Source organism: Choristoneura fumiferana, chromosome 3 (assembly GCF_025370935.1).
Source record: "Choristoneura fumiferana chromosome 3, NRCan_CFum_1, whole genome shotgun sequence".
Classification (NCBI taxonomy): Eukaryota; Metazoa; Arthropoda; class Insecta; order Lepidoptera; family Tortricidae; genus Choristoneura; species Choristoneura fumiferana.
The window spans coordinates 23,479,632-23,494,583 of NC_133474.1; the positions used below are offsets into that span (position 1 = coordinate 23,479,632).

Genomic DNA, 14,952 nt, shown 5'->3' on the forward strand with positions numbered 1-14,952 from the left:
CCGCGCACTCTCGACCCGACTCTTCTGTTTATCTCTTTTCTTTGCGATAACCTTTTAGATTTTCCGATCTCGACTGACTCGTCATTTTCAATTTTTGAAGCGATAATTGCGACTATCTTTTGAAAATATTTTATATAGGTACCTAATTCTAATCGTCGTTTTCCTCCATTTCGTTGCACACTTTCCACCTGCACAAAGCACATCCGAGTAATGTGTAAACGACTTCTTAACACTTGCCATCGTGAAAACCTGTTGTTAAAGTAATCACTGAACAGTGTTCAGAGGCCTTTCCTGGCGCTCTGTGGTCGCCGTTCGCCGCTCGCTCTCGCTCTCGCTCACACCGCGTTCATTACAGGTACATGGCCACGGGCAAACACATCGGCAAGGTGCTGATCCGCGTGCGCGAGGAGGAGCCGGCGGGGGCGGCGGGGGGCGCGGGGGGGACGCCCCGCCTGCTGCCCGCGCTGCCGCGCACCTACATGCACCCCGCCCGGAGCTACGTGCTGGTCGGTGAGTAGTGCCCCCCCCCCCCCCCCCCCCCCCGCCCCGCGCTCACTGTGCGCTCTGTCTGTTGCAGGCGGGCTGGGCGGCTTCGGCCTGGAGCTGGCCGAGTGGCTGGTGGCGCGCGGCGCCCGCACGCTGGTCTTCAACTCGCGCAGCGGCGTCAAGACCGGCTACCAGGCCTGGTGTATCCGCAGGTACCTACGCACTCGAACGCTCGTTAATCGGGAGCCATCCTTAGCATGAATATCACAGTTTTTCGGGTTCCGTTTCCGAACTATCTCTTGGCTCTATTTCTCGGAACTTGAAATTTTCACAGATTATGTTCTAATTACTGTGGCCGCTATAACAACGAATATAAAAACAGAATAAAATAGATATGAAGGGGGCCCACGGGGCTCATATACAACAAACGTGATTTTTTGCCGTTTTTTTGCTAATGGCTAATGTTGTATAGATAATGGTACGGAACCCTTCGTGCGCGAGTCCGACTGACACTCGGCCGGTCTTGTGCGAGTGCGAATCCCGAAAGATAAACGAATTCGTAACTTTTTGTAAACGAGGAAGTGAATCGTCGAGCGACCAGGAGCGTGCAGGCTCACGACAGTCGTTCGCTGTGTCAGGTGGCGCGAGAAGGGCGTCCGCGTGCTGGTGTCCACGGTGGACGCGACGACGACGGCCGGCGCGCGCGAGCTGCTGAGCGAGGCGGCGCGCGCGGCGCTCGTGGGCGGCGTGTTCAACCTGGCCGCCGTGCTGAGGGACGCCTACCTCGAGAACCAGACGCCCGACGACTTCCGCGCCGTCGCCAAGCCTAAGATCGACGGTGAGTGGCGGCCCTCGGCGCGCGCCTCCCGCGCTCCCTGCGGCCGCAGCGGCTACAGCCAGTGCTCCTCTGTCGCAGGCACCCGCGCGCTGGACGTGGCCTCGCGCGAGCTGGCGCCGCAGCTGGAGCACTTCGTGGCGTTCTCGTCGGTGTCGTGCGGCCGCGGCAACCCCGGCCAGAGCAACTACGGCCTCGCCAACAGCGCCATGGAGCGGCTGTGCGAGCAGCGGCAGGCCGACGGGCTGCCCGCCCTGGCCGTCCAGTGGGGCGCCGTGGGCGACGTCGGGCTCGTGGTGACCGCGCTGCGCGGCGACGACGACACCGAGGTGGGCGGCACCATGCCGCAGCGTATCGCGTCCTGCCTCACCACGCTGGGCTCGCTGCTGGCGCTGCCGCACGCCGTCGCCTCCTCCGTCGTGCTGGCCGACAAGCGCCGCGCGCAGGAGAAGCCCGACCAGGACCTCGTGCAGGCCGTCGCCAACATCCTCGGTGAGCACGCCTCCGGCGGCCGCGCCCCCCCCCCGCCCCCCGACCGACGCTGACGCGACCGCTCCTCTCCGCAGGTATCAAGGACCCGAGCAAGGTGTCGGACGGCGCCAACCTGGCCGAGCTCGGCATGGACTCGCTGATGGGCGCCGAGATCAAGCAGACGCTGGAGCGCGGCTACGACGTGCTGCTGGGCGTGCAGGAGATCCGCGCGCTCACGTTCGGCAAGCTGCGCGAGATGGGCGGCGGCGGCGGCGGCGGCGGCGGCAGCGCGCCCGCCTCGCCGCCCGTCTCGCCGCCCGCCGCCGACCAGCCCGCCGCCGTCCGAGCCGCGCCCGACCTCGTGCAGTTCGCCACCTTCGGCGAGCTCCTCCCGAAGCAGGTGCTGGTGAAGCTGCCGTCGCTGCCGCCGGCCGACGCGGACGCGCGGCCCGTGTTCATGGTGAGTGCTCGCGCGGCGACGGCCACCCCGCGGCCGCTGGCGCTGGCGCTGGCGCTGGCACGGCGACGCTGACCCTCGGGCGTGTTGCAGGTGCACCCGATCGAGGGCGTAGTGGACCTGCTGCGCGGCGTGGCGGCCGGCGTGCGCGGCGTGGTGTACGGTCTGCAGTGCGCGCGCGCCGCTCCGCTGGACGACATGTCGGCGCTGGCGCGCTTCTACGTGCGGCACGTGCGCGCCGTGCAGGCCGAGCCGCCGTACGCGCTGCTGGGCTACTCGTTCGGCGCCGGCGTGGCCTTCGAGATGGCGCTGCAGCTGGAGGCGGCCGGCTGCGCGACGCGGCTCGTGCTGGTGGACGGCTCGCCCGCGTTCGTCGCGTCGCACACCACGCGCGGCAAGAGCCGGCGCACCGCGCGCTCGCCGCAGGCCGACGAGGCGGACGCGCTGGCTTACTTCGCGCAGGTGCTCTGCGACCTGGACGCGTCCAAGGTGGCCGCCGAGCTGGAGCGGCTGCCCGGCTGGGACGAGCGCGTGGCGCGCGTCGCCGACCTGCTGGCGGCCAGCGGCGCCGGCGCGCGCTTCGAGCGGGACGCGCTGGCCGGCGCGGCGCACAGCTTCTACCGCAAGCTGGTGCTGAGCGACGCGTACCGGCCGGCGGGGCGGCTGGCGGCGCCCGTCACGCTGTTCCGCGCGCGCGACAACTACATCGAGCTGGACGACGACTACGGGCTGCGCGCCGTGTGCGCCGGGCCCCTCGCCACGCGCCAGCTGCCCGCCACGCACCGCACCATCCTGGCCGGCGACGCGGCCCGAGCCATCGCCGACCACGTCTCCGAGCTGCTGGCGCAGCGCTAGCGCCCCCCCCCCCCCCACCCTCGACCCCCGCACCGGACGGGGAACGCCTAGTTTCTTAAGCTGATATTTAATTTAATGTAATTCTAGTTCGGAGATCGTGAAGGCGGTGAGCCCGGAGGCGCGGGCGCGCGGTTACGACGCGTAGCATGCGTGCGCCCCCCCCCCCCCCTCCTCCCCCTCCCCCGCCACCGCCTGCGCGGAGCGCGCTCGTCGTCGCCGCGACGGGCGCGCCCGCCTCTGTAGACGACGGTACGGTCGTATCTGTCGGTATTTTTTGTATGGCCTCTCTATTTAGTACCTCGGGGTATATTGTAATACAGATTATGTACATGTGTCCATGTATTCGAGTAGTTGGTACGAGTTTATACGGAAGACGAGTTCTTAGGTGTTTCGGGGCCGACTGTTCCGCTGATCGCCGGCGGCCCTGCTCGCTGTGATCTAGGCTAAGGTAGCACTGAGTTGCTAGTTCCTGTGTATGGTTGTTGTGCTAATTTATTTTGTTACTGACTTGGCGCAAGCGCTCTGTGATTAAATGTGCATTATTTTTCGACTAGTATTTTATTTACTACCTCCATCGCTCTTACTATACATTATATAATAAAATACACATATACAAATAAATTACAATAAATATACATTATTATTATTTACTAGCTTTTGCCCGCGACTTTGTCCGCGTGGAATAATAACTTTGGGAAATATTTAATTTATTTAGAATACCTATTTTGCCAATGATACTGTAGCTAGTGTTATTCCACAATTAGCTTTATTCACATAAATTCACAATCTAGAGCAGTAAAACACTCACAGGGCGGAAATATTGTTCGTTCGCCTGCCCGCGCCAAAAGCCAACTAACTCTACTGACATCTCTCGCGAGCTGTCAAAACCATAAAAACGGCGCGCATGCAGGCGACCAGCGGTTGTAGACCCGCGGCTCAGTCGGTTATGAAGCGAGCCGGGGGTCTTCCTCGATTAGCTCTAGGCGGGAGCTTCGTAATGTCAGTGTCACACGCTATAGACTCCCCCTCGAGTTCATGAGGACGCCCACGTTCATGGACTCGCACAACATTCTGATCTCGACGACGTGGACGGCCTCTTTTCCTTCTAGGCACTACAGGAGAATGAGCCACGTCGTCCCTACTATTAAATCGGGCGAGCTGAGAGGCGTGAAACTTACCCAACACCTCCCGGGTGAATCGAGACTTGCGACCAGGTAAGTTGTAGGGCTTGTTATTTTACTTACAACATAGGGTCCATCCCTTTTGGGAACAAATTTTGCGGTAACTCCTTTACCTGCGTTACTGAGAACCCGTGACGTGACGAAGACTTGGTCACCGACGCTGAAACTTTCTCCAGGCTTGCGAGATCGGTCGGCGTACTCCTTTCGCCGATCTTGCTGTTCCTCTACTCGATCTCTGATTGATATTAAAGAATCTAGGAAGGACCTTAAGTAGGGCGTTGCTTGAGGTACAAAGTTTTCTTTCCGCAGCACCGCACGGATGTCGTGACTAACCTGTAACGGAGAGCGGAGCTCTCGTGCGAAGGTCAGGTACGCAGGGGTTACACCAGTTGTCTGACAACGAGCAGAGTTCATAGAGAACCTAACTGAAGGCAAATGTAGCGGCCATGTGTTGTGCCTCACATCAACCAACTGAGCAAGCTGAACCTTGAGATCCCTGTTCTTGCGCTCTGCCGGGTTGGCTTCAGGGTGATACAGCGGCAAGAGATTCTGCTCAACTCCAAGAACAAAGAGACACTGCTGCATAACCGCTCCGACAAATTGAACGCCGTTGTCAGATACAACTCTGCGTGGGAAACCGTACCTTAAGAAATATTCTTCTAAGAGCGTACGGGCACATGCTTCAGAAGTAGCTTCGCGTAAAGCGAAGAGCTCCACCCAGCGCGTAGCTGTGTCTTCCACTAGCAGGATCCAACGCTCTCCGTTCTCACCTACTGGCAACGGACCAAACAAGTCAATCGCCAGTACCTCGTTGCGCTGACTTAAAACAGGAGTCTGGAGAAGACCAGAAGGCTTCTCATTAGATGCCTTGTATCGCTGGCAGAGCACGCACGTCTTAACGTATTCAGCAATTATACGGCGCATGCCTGGAAAGAAGAAGCGTTGCGAGATCTTGTAAAAAGTCCTTTCAACCCCTTGGTGCCCCGATAGTGGAGAATCGTGGCACTCCTTCAAGATATCGAGATGAAGAGTAAGCGGAACCACCAGCTGCGGTTCTTCGCTATCGACATCGGGATTGTACCTGTACAAGACACCTTGCTGCATGAAGTATCCTCTTTCAGACCAACGCTTCGCACCAACGGCCGCAGCATCTGACATACTTTCTAACTCACATATTATCTTTTCCAGGTCCGGGTCATCGAGCTGAGCGCGTCGGAGATCAGCGGGACTGCGAGCAGGTAAGTCTACAACGACTGAGCATACACCACACTGATCTTTATTTACCTCTTCACAGGCAGGACGGCTAAGCGTGTCGGCGACTACATTCGCTTTACCCGGAGTATACTGAAACTGGATGTTGAAGGCTTGCAACTTTAAAGCCCAACGAACTAACCTTCCCGTCGGCGACTTCAACGTAAGAAGCCACCTCAACGGCTGATGATCGCTCCCTATAACAATTGAGTGCCCGTCTATGTAGCCTCTGAAACGATCCACAGCCCAGACGACCGCAAGAGCCTCACGCTCGGTCGTGCTATAGTTTCTCTCGGCCTGCGTGAGCAAGCGGCTGGCATACTCAATGGGACGTTCATCTGTACCTTCACCCTGCAGCAAGACGGCACCAAGCGCGTAGTTGCTGGCGTCAGTCCTCAGGATAAACGGTTTATGGTAATCTGCTTGGATAAGGATTGGAGCGGAAGTCAACCTCCTTTTCAGTTCCCCGAACGCTTCCTTCTGCTCCAGACCCCACATCCACACCTGATTTTTCTTTAACAGACGGGTCAACGGCTCAGCTACAGCAGAGAAACTGGGAATAAACTTTCGAAACCACGAACAGGTTTGCAAGAAAGTCCTCAAGTGGCGCAACGTAGACGGTGTCTTCATGTCCAGAACAGCACGGACTTTGTCATCGTCTGGTGAGATACCGTCCTGAGAGATCACGTGACCTAAATACTTTACCTTATCACGTGCGAAGACACACTTCTCGCGATTAGCGCGCAAACCAAACTTACGCAGCCTTTCAAACACCACCCGTAGATCAGCAATGTGCTGCTCGAACCCTTTAGATATTACCAGCAAGTCATCTTGATATGCAAGCAAGGTCACGTTCTGAAGGGTAGTACCCGAGCGGAGCCTGTCGATAAGCCGCTGGAACGTGGACGGGGCATTTTTAAGCCCAAACGGCATGCGCTTAAATCGGTACGTACCAAATGGAGAGACGAACGCTGTCTTGTCTCGATCTTCCGGCCTAACGGACACTTGCCAAAACCCACTCCGCATGTCGAGTGTGCTCATGAAGCAGTTCCGCTTAGTTGACTGAACGAGCTCGTCGATCAAGGGCATAGGGTAAACATTTGTTTTTGTGACAGAATTGAGCCTGCGATAATCCACACAAAAACGAACCTTACCATTGGCTTTGGGCACCAAGAGAGCGGGAGCACCCCACGGAGACTCGCACTCTTCTATTATATCATCCGCTAGCATTTTCTCGATTTCCGCCCGCATAAGCTCCTTCTTGGCAGGAGTGACGCGATAAGGCGGAACAGCAATGGGCGGATGATCGCCCGTGTCGATCCTATGCTCGGCAAAAGGGGTCGGTCCTCCCCCTGGTTCAAACAAGTCCCGATTCTCAGTGAGGAGCCGCGCAAGCACCTCACGTCGCTGTTCGCTAAGTAACGTGGCTTCATCCTCCCTAAGGGCATCTAAAGCTGCTACACAAGAAGTGAGAGATGACACGTTTTCAAAATCTAACTCGTACTTGTGGTTACTATTTTCACCAAAGTACCAGGTGTTTTTACCAAACTCGAAGTTAAGATTGAAATCCCTCAAAAAGTCTATACCTAAAAGAGACTCATTATCATGAGAGTCAGGAAAAATCACAAAACTGACTTTCTTTGTTTTATGTTTGAGTGTCACCTCCACTTCCGTGGTGAGTACAAGCATTTCCTTACTTACACCGTCTGCCAACCTAACAATCTGCGTTGACGACACTAACGGGTGTCCTTTCTGCTCGAGGAGAGAATATAACGTGTGACCAGCAATGCAAGTTTTAGCCGCTGAATCTACGAGCGCGGAACCATTTGCGCCAAGAACAGAAATTTTCAAAATAGGGCGGCATGAAGGGCGCGCAGGTGGCGTTCCGAGATGGCGCGTGGGACTGTTAACATTAACACGGCGCGCGGAGCCCCTACATATGTGCGCGCGCAGGTCGGCGGTGGCTGCCGCCGACGCGTACTGGTGATGCGATGTCGGCTGCGACGAGTCGAGACCGCCCGCCTTGCCCCTCCGCGGGCCGGCGGCGGCGGTTGCCGGGGCACCAGCTGGGGCGGCGGCGGCGGCGGTAGCCGGGGCGGCGGTGGCGGCCAGGGCGGCGGCGGCGGCTGGGGCGACGGCTGCGGCGGCGGTGGCGGCCAGGGCGGCGGCGGCGGCCGGGGCGGCAGCCGGGGTGGCGGCCAGGGCGGCGGCGGCGGCGGCGGGGCGGCAGCCAGTGGCGGCGGCGGCGGCGGCGGCGGCGGCGGCCGGGGCGGCAGCCAGGGCGGGGGCGGCAGCGGCGGCGGCGGCGGCGGCCGGGGCGGCGGCCAGGCGGGGGCGGCAGCGGCGGCGGCGGCGTCGGCCGGGGCGGCGGCCAGGGCGGAGGCGGCAGCGGCGGCGGCCAGGGCGGCGGCGGCGGCGGCGGCGGCGGGGCGACGGCTGCGGCGGCGGCCAGGGCGGCGGCGGCGGCGGCCGGGGCGGCAGCCGGGGGGCGGGCGGCGGCGGCGGCGGCCGGGGCGGCGGCCAGGGCGGGGGCGGCAGCCGGGCAGTGGCGGCGGCGGCCAGGGCGGGGGCGGCAGCGGGGGGCGGCCGGGGCAGTGGCGGCGGCGGCGGCCGGGGCGGCGGCGGCGGCGGCCGGGGGCGGCGGCGGCGGCGGCCAGGGCGGCGGCGCGGCGGCGGCGGCCGGGGCAGTGGCGGCGGCGGCCGGGGCGGCGGCGGCGGCCGGGGCAGTGGCGGCGGCGCCGGGGCGGCGGCGGCGGCGGCGGCGGCCGGGCAGTGCGGCGGCGGCAGTGGCGGCGGCGGCGGCCGGGGCGGCGGCGGCGGCGGCCGGGGCGGCGGCGGCGGCGGCGGGGGCAGTGGCGGCGGCGGCCGGGGCGGCGGCGGCGGCGGCGGCGGCGGCGGGGCAGTGGCGGCGGCGGCCGGGGCGGCGGCGGCGGCCGGGGCGGCGGCGGCGGCGGCGGCGGCGGCCGGGGCGGTGGCGGCGGCGGCGGCGGCGGCGGCGGCCGGGCGGCGGCGGCGGCGGCGGGCGGTGCGGCGGCGGCGGCGGCCGGGGCGGCCGGGGCAACAGCGGCGTGACACGAACTTATGTCGACAGAGTAAAACGACTGCCCCGGACTACAGTTCGTGCACTTAGAGCGAATAACATTCGGGGCGCCGCAACCATAACAGTTCACTTTTGCCCCATTTTCTTCAAATTTAACATTAGAGTCACTATTCACTTTCGAGTTAACTAATTTTAACTTTTCACAAGTGTCTTTGTTGTGATCACTGTGTTTGCAGTAAACGCAAAACTTACGACGTTTCTCTGCTTGAGTTTTGGTGGGCGAAGTCAAAGTTCGTGCGGTAGATGCGTCATCCGCCACGTGCCCCCGGACCGCGCGATTCCTAGAAGAGGTCGATGACCTGGGACCGTCGCGTTCGCGCGCCACTACCGAGATAGGCACGTAGTTCTCCCTTCTGGAGTCCTCAACGCTTTGACACTGCTTCAACAGGCCAGAAAAACTATCTACTGACTCCCTTTTTATCCTTTTTCTTATTCTTCTGTTTAACAGCCCAAAAACCATGTCCAGTTGGACCCTCTCGCACAGGTCCCCCTCTGGTAACTTAGACAACAAAGCCCTCGCTCTGGACACAAACAGCTCTGTCGTTTCCTCCCCCTGCACCATGGAAAAGAGCTCCGTGTAGATGACGAAAGGGGGACGGCGTTCGCCGAAGGCACTTCGCAGCCTCTCGAGCGCCTCTTCCCAAGTCTTTACTTGTGTCTTCACGCCCTGCCACCAGACGCCGGCGTCGCGCGTAAGCAGCAGCGACAAGCCGCGGACGGCATTTTCCTCAGAAATGTGAAGGCAACACTTATAACTTTCTACACTGTCTATAAAACTCTCCAGGTGCTCTTCTTTGCTGCCGCTGTAGCGAGCCGTGCACTGCGCGAAGTTACCATTAATAGAGGCGAACGTGGCGGCAGCGGCGACGGCGGCAGCGGTGGAGTCAGCTTGAGACGGCGTCGACGACCTAACCTCGCGCAGCAGCTGTTGGCAGAACTCGTTCTGCGTCTGCTGTAGCGTGGTCAGCATCGCAGTTAGGGCTTCGCTATTCATAGTGACGTTTCCATCAGAACTCTGCTGAGACCCCAACGAGACGCGACGCGTTCTAGGCATTGTACCTACACTTACGTACGGCGAGCGAAACTCAAAAACCTAGCCCCATAAACGTTGGGCGGCCAACTATGTAGCTAGTGTTATTCCACAATTAGCTTTATTCACATAAATTCACAATCTAGAGCAGTAAAACACTCACAGGGCGGAAATATTGTTCGTTCGCCTGCCCGCGCCAAAAGCCAACTAACTCCACTGACATCTCTCGCGAGCTGTCAAAACCATAAAAACGGCGCGCATGCAGGCGACCAGCGGTTGTAGACCCGCGGCTCAGTCGGTTATGAAGCGAGCCGGGGGTCTTCCTCGATTAGCTCTAGGCGGGAGCTTCGTAATGTCAGTGTCACACGCTATAGACTCCCCTCGAGTTCATGAGGACGCCCACGTTCATGGACTCGCACAACATTCTGATCTCGACGACGTGGACGGCCTCTTTTCCTTCTAGGCACTACAGGAGAATGAGCCACGTCGTCCCTACTATTAAATCGGGCGAGCTGAGAGGCGTGAAACTTACCCAACACCTCCTCGGGTGAATCGAGACTTGCGACCAGGTAAGTTGTAGGGCTTGTTATTTTACTTACAACATAGGGTCCATCCCTTTTGGGAACAAATTTTGCGGTAACTCCTTTACCTGCGTTACTGAGAACCCGTGACGTGACGAAGACTTGGTCACCGACGCTGAAACTTTCTCCAGGCTTGCGAGATCGGTCGGCGTACTCCTTTCGCCGATCTTGCTGTTCCTCTACTCGATCTCTGATTGATATTAAAGAATCTAGGAAGGACCTTAAGTAGGGCGTTGCTTGAGGTACAAAGTTTTCTTTCCGCAGCACCGCACGGATGTCGTGACTAACCTGTAACGGAGAGCGGAGCTCTCGTGCGAAGGTCAGGTACGCAGGGGTTACACCAGTTGTCTGACAACGAGCAGAGTTCATAGAGAACCTAACTGAAGGCAAGTGTAGCGGCCATGTGTTGTGCCTCACATCAACCAACTGAGCAAGCTGAACCTTGAGATCCCTGTTCTTGCGCTCTGCCGGGTTGGCTTCAGGGTGATACAGCGGCAAGAGATTCTGCTCAACTCCAAGAACAAAGAGACACTGCTGCATAACCGCTCCGACAAATTGAACGCCGTTGTCAGATACAACTCTGCGTGGGAAACCGTACCTTAAGAAATATTCTTCTAAGAGCGTACGGGCACATGCTTCAGAAGTAGCTTCGCGTAAAGCGAAGAGCTCCACCCAGCGCGTAGCTGTGTCTTCCACTAGCAGGATCCAACGCTCTCCGTTCTCACCTACTGGCAACGGACCAAACAAGTCAATCGCCAGTACCTCGTTGCGCTGACTTAAAACAGGAGTCTGGAGAAGACCAGAAGGCTTCTCATTAGATGCCTTGTATCGCTGGCAGAGCACGCACGTCTTAACGTATTCAGCAATTATACGGCGCATGCCTGGAAAGAAGAAGCGTTGCGAGATCTTGTAAAAAGTCCTTTCAACCCCTTGGTGCCCCGATAGTGGAGAATCGTGGCACTCCTTCAAGATATCGAGATGAAGAGTAAGCGGAACCACCAGCTGCGGTTCTTCGCTATCGACATCGGGATTGTACCTGTACAAGACACCTTGCTGCATGAAGTATCCTCTTTCAGACCAACGCTTCGCACCAACGGCCGCAGCATCTGACATACTTTCTAACTCACATATTATCTTTTCCAGGTCCGGGTCATCGAGCTGAGCGCGTCGGAGATCAGCGGGACTGCGAGCAGGTAAGTCTACAACGACTGAGCATACACCACACTGATCTTTATTTACCTCTTCACAGGCAGGACGGCTAAGCGTGTCGGCGACTACATTCGCTTTACCCGGAGTATACTGAAACTGGATGTTGAAGGCTTGCAACTTTAAAGCCCAACGAACTAACCTTCCCGTCGGCGACTTCAACGTAAGAAGCCACCTCAACGGCTGATGATCGCTCCCTATAACAATTGAGTGCCCGTCTATGTAGCCTCTGAAACGATCCACAGCCCAGACGACCGCAAGAGCCTCACGCTCGGTCGTGCTATAGTTTCTCTCGGCCTGCGTGAGCAAGCGGCTGGCATACTCAATGGGACGTTCATCTGTACCTTCACCCTGCAGCAAGACGGCACCAAGCGCGTAGTTGCTGGCGTCAGTCCTCAGGATAAACGGTTTATGGTAATCTGCTTGGATAAGGATTGGAGCGGAAGTCAACCTCCTTTTCAGTTCCCCGAACGCTTCCTTCTGCTCCAGACCCCACATCCACACCTGATTTTTCTTTAACAGACGGGTCAACGGCTCAGCTACAGCAGAGAAACTGGGAATAAACTTTCGAAACCACGAACAGGTTTGCAAGAAAGTCCTCAAGTGGCGCAACGTAGACGGTGTCTTCATGTCCAGAACAGCACGGACTTTGTCATCGTCTGGTGAGATACCGTCCTGAGAGATCACGTGACCTAAATACTTTACCTTATCACGTGCGAAGACACACTTCTCGCGATTAGCGCGCAAACCAAACTTACGCAGCCTTTCAAACACCACCCGTAGATCAGCAATGTGCTGCTCGAACCCTTTAGATATTACCAGCAAGTCATCTTGATATGCAAGCAAGGTCACGTTCTGAAGGGTAGTACCCGAGCGGAGCCTGTCGATAAGCCGCTGGAACGTGGACGGGGCATTTTTAAGCCCAAACGGCATGCGCTTAAATCGGTACGTACCAAATGGAGAGACGAACGCTGTCTTGTCTCGATCTTCCGGCCTAACGGACACCTGCCAAAACCCACTCCGCATGTCGAGTGTGCTCATGAAGCAGTTCCGCTTAGTTGACTGAACGAGCTCGTCGATCAAGGGCATAGGGTAAACATTTGTTTTTGTGACAGAATTGAGCCTGCGATAATCCACACAAAAACGAACCTTACCATTGGCTTTGGGCACCAAGAGAGCGGGAGCACCCCACGGAGACTCGCACTCTTCTATTATATCATCCGCTAGCATTTTCTCGATTTCCGCCCGCATAAGCTCCTTCTTGGCAGGAGTGACGCGATAAGGCGGAACAGCAATGGGCGGATGATCGCCCGTGTCGATCCTATGCTCGGCAAAAGGGGTCGGTCCTCCCCTGGTTCAAACAAGTCCCGATTCTCAGTGAGGAGCCGCGCAAGCACCTCACGTCGCTGTTCGCTAAGTAACGTGGCTTCATCCTCCCTAAGGGCATCTAAAGCTGCTACACAAGAAGTGAGAGATGACACGTTTTCAAAATCTAACTCGTACTTGTGGTTACTATTTTCACCAAAGTACCAGGTGTTTTTACCAAACTCGAAGTTAAGATTGAAATCCCTCAAAAAGTCTATACCTAAAAGAGACTCATTATCATGTGAGTCAGGAAAAATCACAAAACTGACTTTCTTTGTTTTATGTTTGAGTGTCACCTCCACTTCCGTGGTGAGTACAAGCATTTCCTTACTTACACCGTCTGCCAACCTAACAATCTGCGTTGACGACACTAACGGGTGTCCTTTCTGCTCGAGGAGAGAATATAACGTGTGACCGGCAATGCAAGTTTTAGCCGCTGAATCTACGAGCGCGGAACCATTTGCGCCAAGAACAGAAATTTTCAAAATAGGGCGGCATGAAGGGCGCGCAGGGGGCGTTCCGAGATGGCGCGTGGGACTGTTAACATTAACACGGCGCGCGGAGCCCCCACATATGTGCGCGCGCAGGTCGGCGGTGGCTGCCGCCGACGCGTACTGGTGATGCGATGTCGGCTGCGACGAGTCGAGACCGCCCGCCTTGCCCTCCGCGGGCCGGCGGCGGCGGTTGCCGGGGCACCAGCTGGGGCGGCGGCGGCGGCGGTAGCGGGGCGGCGGCGGCGGCCAGGGGCGGCGGCGGCGGCTGGGGCGCGGCGCGGTGGCGGCCAGGGCGGCGGCGGCGGCGGCCGGGGCGGCGGCCGGTGGCGGCCAGGGCGGCGGCGGCGGCGGCCGGGGCGGCGGCGGCAGCCGAGGCAGTGGCGGCGCGGCCGGGCGGGCGGCGGCGGCGGCGGCCGGGGCGGCGGCCAGGGCGGGGGCGGAGCGCGGCGGCGGCGGCGGCCGGGGCGGCGGCCAGGGCGGGGGCGCAGCGGCGGCGGCGGCGTCGGCGGGGCGGCGGCCGGGGCGGAGGCGGCAGCGGCGGCGGCGGGCGGCGGCCGGCGGCGGCGGCGGCTGGCGACGCTGGCGGCGGCGGCGGCGGCCAGGGGCGGCGGCGGGCGGGCCGGGGCGGCAGCCGGGGTGGCGGCAGGGCGGCGGCGGGGCGGCGGGGCGGCGGCCAGCGGCCGAGGGGCAGTGGCGGCGGCGGCCAGGGCGGGGGCGGCGGCGCGGCGGCGGCCGGGGCAGTGGCGGCCGGCGGCCGGGGCGGCGGCGGCGGCGGCCGGGGCGGCGGCGCGGCGGGGCCAGGGCGGCGGCGGCGGCGGCGGCGGCCGGGAGGGGCGGCCGGGGCGGCGGCGGCGGCGGGGCAGTGGCGGCGCGGCCGGGCGGGGGCGCGGCGGCCGGCAGTGGGTGGCGGCAGTGGCGGCGGCGGCGGCCGGGCGGCGGCGGCGGCGCCGGGGCGGCGGCGGCGGCGGCGCCGGGCAGTGGCGGCGGCGGCCGGGGCGCGGCGGGCGGCGGCGGCGCGGGGCGGGGCAGTGGCGGCGGCGGCCGGGGCGGCGGCGGCGGCGGGGCGGGCGGCGGCGGCGGCGGCGGCCGGGGCGGTGGCGGCGGCGGCGGCGCGGCGGCGGCCGGGGCGGCGGCGGCGGCGGCGGGCAGTGGCGGCGGCGGCGGCGGCGGCCGGGGCGGCCGGGGCAACAGCGGCGTGACACGATTATGTCGACGGAGTAAAACGACTGCCCGGACTACAGTTCGTGCATTTAGAGCGAATAACATTCGGGCGCCGCAACCATAACAGTTCACTTTTGCCCCATTTTCTTCAAATTTAACATTAGAGTCACTATTCACTTTCGAGTTAACTAATTTTAACTTTTCACAAGTGTTTTGTTGTGATCACTGTGTTTGCAGTAAACGCAAAACTTACGACGTTTCTCTGCTTGAGTTTGGTGGGCGAAGTCAAAGTTCGTGCAGTAGATGCGTCATCCGCCACGTGCCCCCGGACCGCGCGATTCCTAGAAGAGGTCGATGACCTGGGACCGTCGCGTTCGCGCGCCACTACCGAGATAGGCACGTAGTTCTCCTTCTGGAGTCCTCAACGCTTTGACACTGCTTAAAACAGGCCAGAAAAACTATCTACTGACTCCCTTTTT

The 14,952-nt window shown here is 60.3% G+C and overlaps 1 protein-coding gene across 1 annotated transcript; it reads left to right on the forward strand.

Moving 5' to 3' along the window:
• Positions 1 to 340: 340 nt before the first annotated feature.
• On the forward strand, positions 341 to 3,281 carry LOC141426287 (fatty acid synthase-like). The gene is made up of 6 exons (XM_074085136.1): positions 341 to 510; positions 578 to 698; positions 1,125 to 1,324; positions 1,403 to 1,813; positions 1,888 to 2,252; positions 2,343 to 3,281. The coding sequence occupies exons 1-6, from the start codon at positions 360 to 362 to the stop codon at positions 3,102 to 3,104; spliced, it is 2,010 nt and encodes a 669-aa protein (XP_073941237.1). The 5' UTR covers positions 341 to 359; the 3' UTR covers positions 3,105 to 3,281.
• Positions 3,282 to 14,952: the final 11,671 nt, after the last annotated feature.